This window comes from Anarrhichthys ocellatus, unplaced genomic scaffold, assembly GCF_004355925.1.
Source record: "Anarrhichthys ocellatus isolate YVR2014 unplaced genomic scaffold, GSC_Weel_1.0 scaffold3, whole genome shotgun sequence".
Classification (NCBI taxonomy): domain Eukaryota; kingdom Metazoa; phylum Chordata; class Actinopteri; order Perciformes; family Anarhichadidae; genus Anarrhichthys; species Anarrhichthys ocellatus.
In genome coordinates, this window is record NW_022280033.1 from 11,866,315 (window position 1) to 11,882,295 (window position 15,981).

General features: G+C 40.8%; 1 protein-coding gene across 12 annotated transcripts in view; it reads left to right on the forward strand.

Annotated features, from left to right (window-relative positions):
* The window catches only part of adgrb3 (adhesion G protein-coupled receptor B3), a 113,570-nt gene that overhangs the window by 77,371 nt on the left and 20,218 nt on the right, over window positions 1-15,981 (forward strand). For all 12 annotated transcript variants that reach the window (XM_031877418.1, XM_031877360.1, XM_031877394.1 and 9 more), the window contains 5 exons: window positions 2,984-3,130; window positions 4,119-4,194; window positions 5,855-5,957; window positions 6,453-6,496; window positions 15,724-15,850. In XM_031877418.1, coding sequence (XP_031733278.1) covers window positions 2,984-3,130; window positions 4,119-4,194; window positions 5,855-5,957; window positions 6,453-6,496; window positions 15,724-15,850 — 497 coding nt within the window. The remainder of the gene's footprint in view (window positions 1-2,983; window positions 3,131-4,118; window positions 4,195-5,854; window positions 5,958-6,452; window positions 6,497-15,723; window positions 15,851-15,981) is intronic.

The window sequence follows — 15,981 nt, forward strand, 5'->3', positions numbered from 1 at the left end:
CACCTCCCCCAGCGGCCCCCCCCCCCCCCCCCCCCCCCCCCCCCTCTACTTGACATTCATTTAGCTGAAATACACAAAACGTTCTCACTTGGACTTAAAAAAGTTTTAAGTCGTTTTAGTTCCCATCCTCTATGATGCATTGCTTCCCGGCATTAAAATGCTCCAGGTTTATTGAAAGAAACATGATTATCACTTTGTTCTTTTAAGACTGATAAATATGATGGCTGAACATTTTCAACATGCCGTCATTTTAAGCCATGAAAGGTTTGATGCTTGTGTACAATTTTTGAACGTTTTGTATTCATAAACTAATTGGAGGGGGGACTTTAATGATGGCTTGTTAAGAAAACACAATATTTATGTGTGTAGAAAAATGCTAAAGTGCAGCATGGCTGTCATTTTGGTGATGCAGGACTCAGGCAGCCCGATTTCTGAAGCAGCTTTTGGAAAATCTTAGCACAGAGGCAGAAGGGCCATTTAGCTTTTGAGCAATTATTTGAAGATGTAGCATTAATGAGCTGCCTCTGGCTAGACTTAATCAGTACCTTGCCTATCAAGATCCTAATAAAAAAAAAAGGCCTTTATATAACAGGTCCATCAATTCAGTCATATTTCACCGTGTATTTGGACAGTGAGTCAATAAACCAAACTCAATTTTTATAATACACAATCAAGACGTGGAACAGTGAGTTTTCAGGACCATGATTTTACCCCTAAACACAGCAGAGGCTTTGATCACCAGCCACACAGTAATGCCAGCTCACACTACAGTGCCTTGCTGGCCACATGGCCTTTTTGATTAAAGGAATGGAAAGTTTTGCAGATCCATCGGTGGGAGCCAAGTGGAGAGCATCTGGCTGAGTAAGATATTGCAGCATCATGTCGTCACTAATTTATGGCAGCCTCTTGACACCTAGATAGATACTGGCTGTCACCGGTGCGTCGTCCTCTGTCCTCCTACTTTTAGTCAAATAACCTTGATTGCGAACGTCTCTCCACTCCAGCAACTTATTCTCTCTCCTTACAATCAAACACTCGGAGGACAAGGTGAAGCACGGGACATATTAGAAAATTAGACACCACTTTGCAGGTAGAATACATCATGTACTTTTAGATTTTTTTTTTCCTGGCTGTGAGGCTGCACGTCAGTATTTTGACATTGATAATGAATAATTGTGATTACACACACATGCGATGGCTTCAAATGCTCATTAATTAGTTTTCTGTGTAAAATGATCGCGTTGTCTGACTTCGACAGTTTTCTTAACGCTTAACCTCTCATGAACGTAGTCGGACGCAATGAGCAATACTAGAATTCCCTCTCATGAAAATGAACCACACAGAATACTCTGTGCACTGAATTGGTATTTAGAATCATTCACAATCCAAAATGATCACTTCATTTGCACTTGCCCATCAGGCAAGTGCAAAGCCCCATTTACCAGCAGAATTATCCAGGACTCTGACAGACAGTGATACTAGCACCCTGTTGTGTTTCACAGTGTGCCCCCGTGACTAAAACTACAAACACACACTTACCGCTGCTGCTCCCAACATCTGGGGCTGTGAACAGGCCTCTTTGCAAATGGTGGGTCTTGTGGTGCTCTGTGATTTCATACCCGCTGCTGGATCATCCGAATCACACAGACACACCTTCTGTCACAGATTTCACTCAAACGTGGAGTCTTGCCAGGATTCAAATTGTATTATTGGCAAAGCACAAGGAACAATAGAGCTTTTTGCATCAGGATTAGCCTCAGATTCCCCTCACTAAAGCACCACCTGACTGGGACTGGATGTGATACCAGGTAGAGAACAGTGCAGCTTTATCCTCCCCTTGTAATGCTGAGGCCCTTTCAGTTGATCCTGGGTATTTTCCTTGTCACTGCCTTAGAACATGGACTGGCCTTTTATGGCGCCTCCGCAGGGAGGCGAGAAAAGGAAAGAGTGATTAAGGGCATTAACTGTCTACCAGTTGCCAGGTGCCAAACGAAGCTTTGATTTTGCACTTTATTTTAAATGTGTACATGAATGCATTAAAGCACAGTTGACTTACAAATGACCTGAATATTCACATGCACAATTATACACTGGTAGCTATAGATGTCATTGATCAGTGGTGCAAACCAGAGTATAAAGATCTGCCTCTCAATTTAGGTGCGACACACTTCAATCCTGTGTTTTGAATTTGGGTCCTATAGGAGTAAATTTGTGCGTGTGTGCGTGTGTTTAACACACATAGCGTCGTTACTTTAAAAAGTAAAGCAGAGGTGTTGTTGTACAACTTCTGAGGGAAGTTTCCGCTCTGTTGTGTACATATTTACGCTATAATATTTTTCACTTTTAGGGTGTAAACAGCGCATTCAACTAAGTGGAACTTTTCAACTGCTGCACAGCAGAGATTTCAACCCTCACCACATACAATGAGTTTAATTTATATTGATAAAGATAGAAAACATTTCCAGTTGCTTTCTTGCTGAAAGTGAGATGACAACGATTCCACTCTCATATCTGCATGGTAAATACGAAGCTGCAGCTGGTTAGCTTAGCTTAGCTTAACTTAGCTTAAAGACTAGAAAAAAAGGGGGAAAAAGCTGGCTTGATTCTGTTGAAAGTTACGGCTGCCAGCCAAGAAATAGAAATGTTTCCAGTCTTTGCATTAAACTAAGCTAAGCTAACTGGTGGCTGGCTTGAGCTTTCATACTGACAAGAAAGTGATCTCCATCTTTTCATCTAATTCTCAGCAAAGTGAATAAGCGTATTTCCCAAAGGTAATGCTGGTATTACACAGTGTGTATGCAGCAAACATAGATATTTGCATAAACATGATCCTATAGTTGATGTGTGACCTGAGTGTACAAGACAGGAAAAAAAACATGTGACTCTGAGGATTCTCCAAGACACAACCTATAAAGTCAATAATATTCGAACGTATATTGAACCTCAGTAATTCTTCGTTGGTCTGTTTGTTTGAATCCTGCAGTGGCCAGCATCCAGAGACTCCCAGCAGTGTCTGTGATGACTGACATCAACTTCCCCATGAAGGGACGTAAAGGCATGGTTGACTGGGCCAGGAACTCTGAAGATAAAGTGGTGATCCCAAAGGGCCTCTTTGTTTCCCAGGCAGCAGGTATGCGACTGTATATATATATACGTATATATATATATATATATATATATATATATATATCAGAGAGCCATTGTACTTCTGGTCTAACACATCTTTCTTTAGGACTCGCACAGTCCTCACCTACTGTACAAACGTGTTTTGTCCTAGAATTTATATGAAAAGTTTACTTCTATAGTTAACTTGCAGTAACATTTCTACAATCTGCAATATACATGTAGGATAAATGCACAGTGAATAGACAATGATGGATTCAGTGGAAACTGCTGAGGAGCGTGAAATAAATATCTTGACATCTTAGCAAAAGCTGAATGACTTTAGTTGAATTGCTCTGTCTGTAAACTTACAACAAGACTTGCACACAGACACATCAGTCCTGTGCAGAAGGTATTTTCTTGTCATGCTACACCACCCCTTGTTTTAAGAAATCTAAATAATAATACAGGTCTTTGAACACAGCTACTTTGCTTGCCTCTGCTTGTTTTCCACACTGAGTTTTCCATCGACTCAGCGTTTTTAGCTTCCTTTCAAACACTGCCAGGCGCCACTGTATATCGCAATCCAGAGCCAGACAGTTTGGTTAATTGGTGTAATCAGTCTTATCTGGAATGTATACCAAAGAAAACAAAACAAGGGATTGATTAGGAATCCCAGCCACTCTCATTTGGACAGTGTAAAAAGCTAATTCTATAGGAGACTTTAGCACTTCTCCTACCTGAGTCATCAAAGTCTGTTGATAAAAGTTGTGAAAAGTGTTGTAAAACTAGTGTTGGTATTGAGAACTAGCAATTAAAACCTCCTTTTGAATATTCACCATGTTATTGGAAAACGGACAGTAATAAATATATACAGTATCGACATTTTGAATATTTACTTTTTTATTGATCTGTTCACAAGGTTCACTTGTAAAATGGGTGACACAATAAAAGAGAAGTCTATTAGTATTAAAACCTGCCGATAATGTTAATGCGTTGTTCATTTCCCCTTTTAGAAATGGAGGGATCCCCTGTCTTCATTTTGGGAACAGTACTCTACAAGACTCTCGGACTCATGCTACCGTCACCAAAGTAAGGGCGGGATATCTCCTTGTTTGTATTATGAGACAGATGTAATCCTTTGGATACTTCAGAGGTGTCCATTTTTATTCAGAGTAAAACAAGTCTTATAAACAGACTGTGCCTGAAATGTTCCACTTGAAAGACATGAAAGTTTCAACAGAACGAGATAACCAAATACCTTTCCGTTTGTTGTGTATGTTACTTTGAGTTAAAGTTAATGACCTTGAAGGACACTTCTCATTTATAATTGTTATAAATGAGTCCTTAGTGCTAACAGACATCAGGTTGTGGCATATACAAAATATAGAGAAATGAGTGTGTTTGTGTTTACTCCTAATGAAACATACTCACTGTAGCATGGAAAATGTAGTTAATTAAGAATGACATTAGTGGCTGGAAGAGCAGCAGGATGTCCTGAACAAACACCTGGTGTCACACCCCGATCAACAAGTCCCTGGCACCAACGTCCCAAGGACAGAACGGTCATTCCAGGACCGACCAGGCCAGCTGTCTCAGGTGGAGCAGCAGCCCCCATGTGCACATGTGGAGAGGAGCTCATAATGGGACTCTGAAGCTCGCCCTCTCCAGACTAACAGGAGGATAAGCACATCAAGTAGCAACTGATAAACTGAAGGATTTTCTGTTTGCCAAACGTTGGGCTTGTAAGGTTTCAAAGATGAGAGTAACCTTTTCACCACCAAGTATCAGAAGTACGCTTTGAGTCAAGAACTGAAGCACTTATCCATTTATGCCATTGATTTCCATTTTTAAATGAGCCCAAAAAACGGACTTGTATTGTATGACAAAGTCGGATAAAGATGTTTTCTGCTCATGTGGTGCTGGTAGGACAGTGGGCTGCTGCAGTCTCACCTTATGCTTTCCTTTGTGAAGTTGACAGTTTTCCTCCTAGGGCGAAGCGCTCACGGATTTCAGCTTCTAATAAGAAGAATATTCTGTCATCTGTACAAAAGCTGGAGAGGGTTTTTGAAACAGGACTATAATGGCAGATTTTTCCAAAAAGCGTAGGTTACAAAGAAATATCACGTTCATCTGAGGCGAGCCTTTGATCTGTGCTCTCTGTTAGAGGTTTTGAACACTGGTAAACATCCTGCATAGCTGCTTTGACGTCTAATGGGCAGCTTTTTAAAATCCTCCCAACCTTAATATTGGGGTTAGTATTCAATACAAGCTGCGTTAGAGAAAATACCTTGCACCAATACTCAAGTAGTTAACATTAACTCAAAGCACTTTGATTATTAGATTAGATTAGAGGGGAACTTTAAATTCTAACTCTGAGCACGAAATCCTCTCAGAGACCCCAAATCAGGTTTGGCACAAGTGGTTTTCTATAGATCCCACATTAATCTCACTGACTGTGCACTTGAACCTAATCCGTAAGTGTTACTGCTTCTTCTCAGAGCATAGAAATAGACCTGAGGTGTTTGAAGCAAAATCAGGGTTAAGACTTTGAACATCTAAAATGTTGTTCATCCTTTCATACCTTTATATAAGACATTTAAAGGGATGCTATCACAGTGAAGCTTATACATCAGTCATGATTAGCCTCCACTTTGCCGTATCGTGTTAGAAAAATGAGGGTCAGCATTTGACCCTCAATGACAATTGAGTGTGTACGGTAGGAAGTTACATGCTTCTTTGTTTGATTTAGGAACCACACAGTTGTGAACTCCAAGGTCATCGCTGTGACTGTGAGACCTGAGCCCAGGGCCACCGAGTCCCATCTGGAGATTGAACTGGCTCACCTGGCAAATGTAAGCGCCACAGTCATTCTGTCATTTTCAGATCAACCAATACATGTTTGAGCTTATGAATATAGCTTTTTGTTCCTTTTTCTTAAACACTCTAGAAAGAGTTTTTGTCCGTTGACTGAATGTTCTATAATGACCACAGCACATATGACCTCCCATCAGCCGACACACAATGGTGGTTAATTGGCCTGATAATTAATTTGCAAGTGCCCGGTGTCATGAGAGCGCACTGCAGTCAGATAATGACATGGACAATCCCTTTTATGATCCGGGCCCTTTTATTCATCTCGGAGATAAAGTGCACGCAAGTCTGAACGTGCCAGCAAGTGTGTGTGTGTGTCTCTGATGTTGCACTCTGCAAACTAATTCATGTGAACACAAATATCTACAGTGAAGGACGAACATGCAGTCTGCTTATGATGATGGTGATGATGTTAATGATGATCAATTACCAGCATCATTTAGCTGATAAACAGTTTGTCCTTTCTTGCCTTCCAGGGAACAATGCACCCTTACTGTGCACTGTGGGACAGCAGCATAATGTAAGTGGGCATGCTCTTTCACTTTTCTAACTTGTTCCATGTTGTTTTATGTTGTTGTTGTTGTACTGCTTTACTGGTATGCCTCTGGAGTTGGGTTAGTGTGCATCCTCCCTTCATCTTCAAAAGTGAGGAACACATTTATCTTTGCAGAGAAGTTGGCTCAGCCAATAGCACAGCAGACAAGAAAGGGAGCTGGGGAAATAAACCTTAATTATACATTAAAGCCTGATCAGGGGGTGGACAAAATAATGGGAATACCTTATGAGATAATACAGCCCTCTACAAAATCCCAGCTATAAATGAAACTGTATACTTTATGATGTTTCGACTCTTAACACATGTTGATTTAAGCCTGTAGTAATTCAGTTTGAGTTTTTTCAGGGTCTTTAGTGTGTGGGTGAGACTCTGCAATTGGAGTGTTTCTGTAAACTGACTCTCTTCACGCATACATTTGCTCCAGTAAATCACAGTTATAAAGATATTCATACAAGTGAGTTATACTTGCCAGGAAGTTAAGTTAAAGCTGATTAGCAGCATGTGTGGGCTTCAACAGACATCTGAAAAATACTCATTTTAATGGGCAACTTACAGAGATACAAACAGGCCAGCTAGTCACTGGCTGAAGAGCTGGAGTATCAGCCACAAATACTGCAGAATTATATAACATAGCGCGAGAGGAATCTCTCAGAAAGCATGAGGACATATGCAAAACACATCTGCATTAGCAGAAAGAAACACACGACAACAGCACAAACCAAAACCAGAAGAATAATCATGGAGACAAATGAACACCTGACACAATCGCAACAAAACTTATGTTATTAGTTTTGGGTTGTATTATACTACAGTATATTTTAATGTGTTGACATTATTCCGTCAACACTTGTACATTTACACTTCTTATTAATGATTTTCTGAAACTTTTGCTGACTCTTACAGTATACTGTATATACCTGTTTTGAGGTTTGCTTCTTTGAGTTCAAGTTGTTGGAGATTGGTGTTGTGATGCTGTTCCAGAGGATTTGATGTTGCGTTGTTTGGCGTGGAAGGATTTTTGTACCTGCACTGTTAACACTTGACAGCAATGTTCTTGTCACACTGTCACTTGATGAAACCAAAGTTGTTGGAGCATTTTCACTTGCAGAAAGTCAACCTGTTCCTTGCAGTGAGGCGTGCTTTAGCGGAGAGACTACTATTTACTAATTACACAAAATAAGGAACAGAAGCTAATAGCTTTTTAATTATTAACATGTGTCTTCGAATGCAACTCAGGGGCTGGTTTTTAATTTTTTTAAAAGGCTCCTGTCACCAGTAACGGCAGGTGTTGCCAAATCAACCAGGAATGAAATCTTGACCGTCATCATTTCAAGACCAATCTGATATTTAGAAGAGCTCATGGGTAACTGGAATATTTTGGACCAGCTCAGGCAACAGCTTATATGAGGTTGTTATTTTTGCTCTGAAATAGCATGTGCACTGTGCATAGCCTGTCCACTATCATGGTATTTGAGGGCAACTGGTCTATTTTTTGAATAGTATTAAAATACAACTGGGACAACTCTTCTTTATTCACTTTCTCTGACTTTCACAAACCAAGTGTTTTAATTTCAGCATTTTTTCCCCCGAAGTCATTTTAATCAGAGCACCACTGAATGACTCCGTGGTATGATTATCATGTTCATCTCAAACAGTTGGCTCGTCCTATAACACAATAGCAGCCACTCTCAGGACTCATTGAAGGGGGTAATACACCATCTGTCAGCCGTGTTGGTCCAAACCAGAGGAGAGTGCTCACTGTGACCATGAGCAGAAACGAAAACGTTGTTCACAAGTGGAGAACTGTGTCCTCTGACTCGCTGAGGTCCAGATACACACAACATATGAATACTTTGCTGAACACGGCTACAGAAAAGCTTCCACAACTGAGTCTCTGCTGCTTCACTTTCATCACAGGGGTGGAAGCCTGAGGCGTCAGTATTCCTATGCGACAACACAAGGAAAAACTCTTGTGATTTGTCTGTTTATGTAAGCAGCTGGGGAGAGCGTTTTGAGAAGAGAACATGCTGTTCATCGCTGCAGAGCTGTAACTTGATATTGTGGTATAATCCATACATTCTTCGTTTACTGTGGGGCTCTCTGTGCTTCGCCCATACTTTGCCCTGCAGAGAGAACCGAATGGGAGCCTTTTTAATAAAGTACTGTTAAATCTCAATAACATGCAAAACTAGATAAATGCATCTTTCTTTTTTTAGTAAAAGGGAGCACTAAGAGAGAGTTTTTGTGCTTTTTATTTTTTATTTATCTTTTGACTTGGATTGATCATTTGCAGTGGTGGAACGTGGCTGAACACATTTACTAAGTACTGCACTTAAGTGCAATTTTGAGGTACTGAATTTAATTCCAGCTCCAAAATTAAAACGCTATTTGTACATTATGCATCAGTCATTTGAATGCAGGACTTTTACTAGTAATGGAGTATTTTATTGTATTAGTACTTTTACATAAGTAAATGACCCATTTAAGTGACTGCTAATTAGCAATATTAAGAGGATGAAAATGAATGTGACTATGAATAAAATCATTCGGCAGAGATTTTTCTGTATCATTTTAAATACCTGTTGACAAGATAATTAGTTCCCAAGCAATCATGATTTACTTCTTTGCATGTAAAATAAGCTAAATTGCACCTGTCATATGTGCCAAAGCTCTGGAACACATTTAATTACATGTGCTCCCTGAGATTGTCATATTTTGACTAGTTTTGTAACCCAGACAATTAGAGGATAATCTACTGCACCTGGCAGTGATTAGCTCAAAGTATAAACACAAAAATGCAGTAAAGAGTAAAGCAAATATATGAATGAGCATGTTAATATGCAGCTCTCCATGCAAAAAAATAAAACATCAGATCATCCAGAGAGCCAATATCGGTTTGTTTTTTTGTTTGTTTGTTTCATTTACACTTCAATTCTGCAGCTCCACAGCACCGAGTGTAAACAGGTCAGATGCATACACTTTTATTATTCTTTGAAATGTCAATATCTTCAGCTATCAAACAAGCCTGAAATTGCCAATATCCCACCACTGTGCCAAGGGAAAAATGTGAAATGCAACACAGTGGTTTTAGATCAGTCAACTTCCCTATAGTGTTCAAAAAATACAATTTTGAGGGGGATTTGTTATCTCACACTAATGTGCGCTATCTCGGAGATTCAGTATCATTGTGACTCCAGCGTGAGTTTAAATCAGATTACTTTTCAGCCTGCCCAAGCTTAGAACTCATCTTTCTTTAAATGGTTTCAGAAGATTAATTCGTCTCATTGTGACCATTGCATACATTTTAGCTTCTTAGTTGCTCCAAACTGCCACCAAATTTAGCATCAAAAGGAAAATTACAGAATGATATTACAAGCTAGTTCGAGCCTTTTGGCATTCCCCTGCAATTAGATGCTTTCGGAAAGCCAGAGGAGTGCATGGAAAGCAATATGAGTGTCTTTCTGACTTTTTAGTCACAGATGTTTTTGCATCCTCCTCTCAGATTATCCACCAAAGTCTTATCCAGGCCAAACCTTAAACTGAAGAGGACAACCTTCATCATTCAAGGCTTTTAGATCCTGAAATAACTTGCCACATCAGAATTAACAGCACCTTGACCCCTCTTTAAAACATCTTCAACACACACAGCCTCTTTTATCAACTGACGTATTCATCAAACCTGTTTTTGACTTTTTATGATTTGATTCTCCTTGTTTTATCTTGTTTGCTTCCATTCTAAAACACTCTGAATGTGATAAATCATATTCTTATGATGCTGTTGTGAGTATTTAATGTTGCGTCGTTATACGGCGCAGTGTAACCGAACAGATTGTTATCTTTATGGACAAACATGTATGATACATTTGACACAGCTAAAGTTTTCTTTTTTTAAAGTCTACTCGAGTCAGAACATACAAAGTCATATACAGCCTGAAGGATAAAATCCCAAAACAACTGTAGACACTTTGTAATAAGAGGAGACCAACCTGCATCAAGTGGTTTTGTTGGTGGACTTAATTGCAATATTTTAAATACTACTAAAAAAAACATCTCTTTCGAACCTGTGACAGCAAAATATAGTTACCTAAAGTGATGAGTGGTAAAATGCTGTTGTTCAGCTTTTGTTAATGAATTACCTCAATACTTATATCTCAAATTATACTTATACAGTTCATACCATGAATATAGCAAGAAAACTGCTTCCTGTGGAGCCAAAACCTATTAATCATTTATGTGTTAGGGTGTGAATAGCAGCTGTTGCAGCTTCAGGTTCTAGTAACATCTGGATACCCTGAAATTGAGCCAAACACCGCCAACTGAGGGGAATTTTAAGAACCAAGAGATACCTTTAGTGCAATACTTGGTTCTCCATCAGCTGGGTTCTCATACATTATTGTGATATAGATACCAGAAGATGCATGAGTGCCATTGGCCCAGTTTGACACATCTTCCAGCTTTGCTTTGCTTAGTAACAGACAAACAAAATCAGGCTTGTATAGCTTCTCCTCACAGACTGTTGCTCTACTTAAGTTTTAAGAAATTCAACAAGTTGTGTAAACAGTAAATATAACTGCAGCTGGTGATGTATATGTAGAGCTCAAAAGTCACATCTCTGGCTTTATCTTAAAGTTGTATTCAAGCTTTCTAATTCTGTTGAAAGCGCTCTCTAATGGTGTCTTTCGTTGACGTCAAGCTTCTTTTTACATTTCCATATCTGAGATCAGCAGTTGTCAAAGTTTTTCACATCATAAATTCTCAAAAAGACACATTTGCATCACAGACTCAGACGTGATCAGATTAGAAAGACTTGTTTTTAGGTCGGTTTTGAATGGAAACTGTTGCCGCAGCAGATGGGGAGAAGATAAGTGTGAGAGCTTTGCATTCTTTGTTTCTGGCGGATTCGTTTATAATTTAATTAAACCACCTCCGGTTGAGCTCAGGACATCTGGTTGTCCACTTTGCAATGATCTCTGTAGACTGCTGAAGAACATTGGGAGGCAGAAGAAGTAACAGCGTGGGCGATGTTTACAGTCATTTGACGCTTCATTCCAAAAAAGGACTCATTGGACTGATGAGGACACAGACCATGCATTAGTTGACAGCAGGAGGTCTTGCTGTGTTTGTGTGGGTGAGAACACAGAATGTGAGTTGGGTAAATCACATGTGCACCCTGCGGTAGGACAAGTACAATTGCAGACGTGTCATTGTCAGTTCAGACTGACTTCTTTCGCCCTAATTATTGTGTTTGTATGTTGCCTTACTTATAAACCTAGTGGGGTTGCTTCATACATGAGAGAGCAGGATTCAGGCTTTTCAGGCTTCAAGTACTGCTTTTGCGTCTGGTCAGCCAGAGCAGCGGCCAATCACAGCCCGTGACGGGCTACTGGCAGCTACAGGTGTGTCTTAGTTGTGCACTTGATGACATCGAGAGGTGACTGTTAGAGCAGATGCTGAAAAAGCATCAGTTATATAATATAACTGGTGAGTTTTTCTGCATTGAAAGAAGAGCAAACAGCTCCACTGAAGGCTTTTTTCACTTCTGCGAAAGTTTGATTGACAGATGGTTCATCTAATCACCTGTGTTCTTTTTATGTGCCGGCCCTCTTCCAAACAGTTTCCAATAACGACTTCTTAGATGGTTCTGTGGAAAAGTCATGTTAGCCACCTTTAGCGTTAATTGAGGAAACACAGTTTAATAATTATTGGTTAATTACTTTGGCATTATTCTGACACAAATGCAAGTTGGAACGGATTTATGGGAAGTGGGTGAACTGAAGAGTGATAATAGTCATAACGGACCTATTAACTGGTGCAAAACACCTTCACTTAGTGTACACCTGTGGAGCCATTCATGTGCTCACTAACAAATCCAAACTGCAGGTTCTTTTGCTTGTCTACCTCCTTTTCAGGGTTTCATCCCACTCAGATTGTTCCTGTGACATAAAAAAAAATACACACTCATTTTTCTTTTGTCTTCATTCAGTTAACACCCTCAGCAGGGCTCGCAGGCTCACGCGAATTGCCATGTCATCCAGAGTTCCAAGATGGATGGAATAATTTCCCAGCATTGCCCCCACCCTCTTCTGCCTGTCATTGTTTGTCAGTCTTTCAAGACATTAAAAAGAATTGCCTGAAGTGTATTGCCTAAGGCAATCTTCAAGCCCTCAGCCAAGCGCCTGGCTAAGCTGATGTGGGCCTGCGATTCATTTAAAGAGCTTTTTGGAAGGTTGTTATGCATTCCTGAAGAAATACTACATGGTGAACAAAGAGGTGTCATATTCAAAACTAAATGACATGTAGATAAACAACACAGGCTAAAATACTGCAGCCCAGTCTGATCATTTGGTGTATAAGGCTGCTCCAGCTTGTTTAGCTGGACAATCACAAGGTTACAGAGCTTCACTGTTTGACTCTTAAGTGCACTGCTTGGAAGTGTGGATAAGTTATGGGTTTGATAATAAGATCTCTATTGCTGGAGGAACACGATCTGTCAAAGTTCAGCAAGGAAGACAAACTTAATTGGAGTTTTGAGCAGCCGTCTATCTCTCTGTCTCAGTCAGACATGAGGGTTTAAATAATGAATGTGTCTAAAACTTTGTCGCCTCTCTAAGTCAATGTACTGTCACTTTTCTTGCATCTTGACACTTAAATATTTTTAGAATTGGAGCACGATTCTGTCACAATATTTCACTCATGGAAGTTTTACCAACATGTCAACACATCACTGCATGGACAGAGAGTGGTCAACCAAGAGTGTGTGATGAATGTCATGTCATCAGTCTCACTGTGGTTAACATCAGCACTGACACTTTCTCTAGGGGGACAGTTTATATTCTGAGGCCACCAAGCCCCCGATAAGGTCAGGCAACAAATCAAACGCGGCGCACATAAATCCCCAGTCAGGGATGTTCTCCTGGCAGCTTCTCACATTGGCACAAAAGAGAAGCAAACATCTAGCAAGTCTAAAGTTAGGAACAGATCACGTGGAGGATTGAGTTATCGCCGGGGTGGAGCGGCTGATTCATCCCAAAGTTATCCAGAAGTCGAGGCATCGCACGTGCTGTCAATCTCAAATCACAACAACGTGTGCCTCGGAGAGAGTGGGTTTGCTCCTGAACGTGACAGTCGTGTTTCGAGAGTGCAACAGCAGCATACCCAAAGGGCCATCTCGAGTGGGCAGCTGTGTGATGTTAAGGCTGTGATGCTTGTTGGTCACCCGGCAACTTCATCACGGGAATTACCTCAAACAATGACGAGCCTGCACTGCTATTAGATAACGTGTTTACTGTTTGTTTTCGTTTTTTTAAGCCCAAGCTGTATGAAAATGTTAACTGTGTATGACTATGCACAGAGAAACCTCCCCAATAGTTACTCACAAGGACTTGTTCAAGAGTCTGACCACAGTCGTGTAGTTATTATGAGCGGCAAGTGTTTGAACCCTCCTTTAGAAAGCCCTCAAAGAAATCCTTGAACATTTAAATCAGCAATATGGTGCGTCCACTATGGGCATTTAAGACGGGACTCAATAAATACTCCAGCTGCAGTGAGATACCTCCTCCACAGCCTGCAGAGAATATGGGCTTTATACATCAACTTCACAAGGCGATTAGACAAATCATAGTGATGGAATCAGAAACGTATGTTGTTGTTTTTTATGTTGTTGAAATGGCTTCATGAGGGTGCTGAACTACTGGATATAAGCCTAAGACTAGCTTTCTGTGTGCAGTCAAACATGCATCAGTTCAACTAATCAGTCACAAACCAGTTAGGAAGAGAAGGGATGACGGGGGTGAAGTGAAGAGTTTTCATTTTTTTTTAATTGTTGCATTACTGTGTAAAGACTGCTCAGAATACTGGTTGGAAATTTGCAAAGCGCTCCACAGTCCCGTCCAGGAATAATAAATATTGCAGCCATATTGATCAAATGACAAAGCAGGATAGCCTTACGCAGCAGAACGCCACTTGGTGCACAAACCAACAGCTATAGTATGCGCTGTGTTGATTTAAATCAGCGGTATGCGTCTTCGTATCTCAGGGGAATCGTCTAGCTATGTCGTGATGTGAGCACGATGCTGTAGAGTGAGAAGACAGCAAGGTGGACAACAGGTGTGTGCTTGTTTGTGATACGAATCTTAATATCGGGTTATGTGCTGCGGCAAAACAAAAACAAAAACAAACTGATCCGAGCACAGTCAGGCTACGTGTTCGTGTAAATGAAGCTTTCACATTTAATCACTGTGGGGGCTTTTTTTTCTGCATATGGAAAATGAGTGGGAGCGAATGACAAATGGAAGAGAAGCGCTCCTTTCATTTCACCTACTAGCGGTGTGAAGTGTCGACTGGCTGCAACCATTCGCGCTGCTTCCGCGGGGTGGTATTACTTCTGCAGTGTTTTGTTTTTTTGTTTGTTTTTTTTTTTTGCAAAGCGCTTCTCACCGAGGAGCGACAACTTTCGTGTGAAAATGATTTTCAGGAATAATCCAAAACCATCATGTATGCCCGTCATGTCATTAGACCTGCAGCCGAATAAACAGATCCTGCGACAGCGTGCGTTTCTTTTTTCATTGTATCAACCTCCCCCCTCTCACGCCAGCAGAGAGGAACAGAGTATCAATCTGATGCTGTCCACCGTATCCAGGGTGAAAATCCCCCCAAGGAAGCGTTCAAAAAGCTGCTAATTAAAACAGCTGAGGGGGGTGAAAAAAAAATCAACCGAAAGGGAGAAAGACAGGATAACGGGGGCATTGAGAGGGGAAAGACGGAATACGTTTTGGAAAACATCTAGAGGAATAGAGAGTCACGCAGACAGGCACACAGGTAAATATGAACGCTCTTATCTCTAAGCATTGTGAGGGAACTGCGATGTTTTCACAACACTTCTTGGTATCTATATCTGCGTATAGCGAATCAATCAGCACCGGTCTGCTTGGACAGCTCCGTGCGTCCTCCCCCTCCTCCGCGTCTCTGCCTCTCTATCTGTTCCAGCTGAAACGCTGCTCGTAGCCACACAAGAGCCGTGTCGATGTGTCTGTTCGCGTTTTGTTTTTTTTATGTAGCAGTCCATACGGCTCTATAGCTCTCGATTCAAATAAATAATTAAATACGAAACCCGACGAGATGTCGATAAGTCCTGTGAAGTCGTGCCACCGCTGGATTTAAAACCTCTAATTGCCTCTGCCTTCTTCTTGCAGGAACGATTCTTGGGGAGCCTGGTCCGCCAAAGGATGTAAAACGGTGCTAACAGATGCATCTCATACAAAATGCTTATGTGATCGTGTATCTACCTTCGCCATTTTGGCTCAGCAACCAAGAGAAATAGTAAGTAGGCTATTGATTTGTTATTCACTGTGTGTTTTATAGGCCAATGTAAAGGAGAAACACTGCCTGTGTGTGTGAGATAGTGTGTGTGTGTGTGTGTGTGTGTGTGTGTGTGTGTGTGTGTGTGTGTG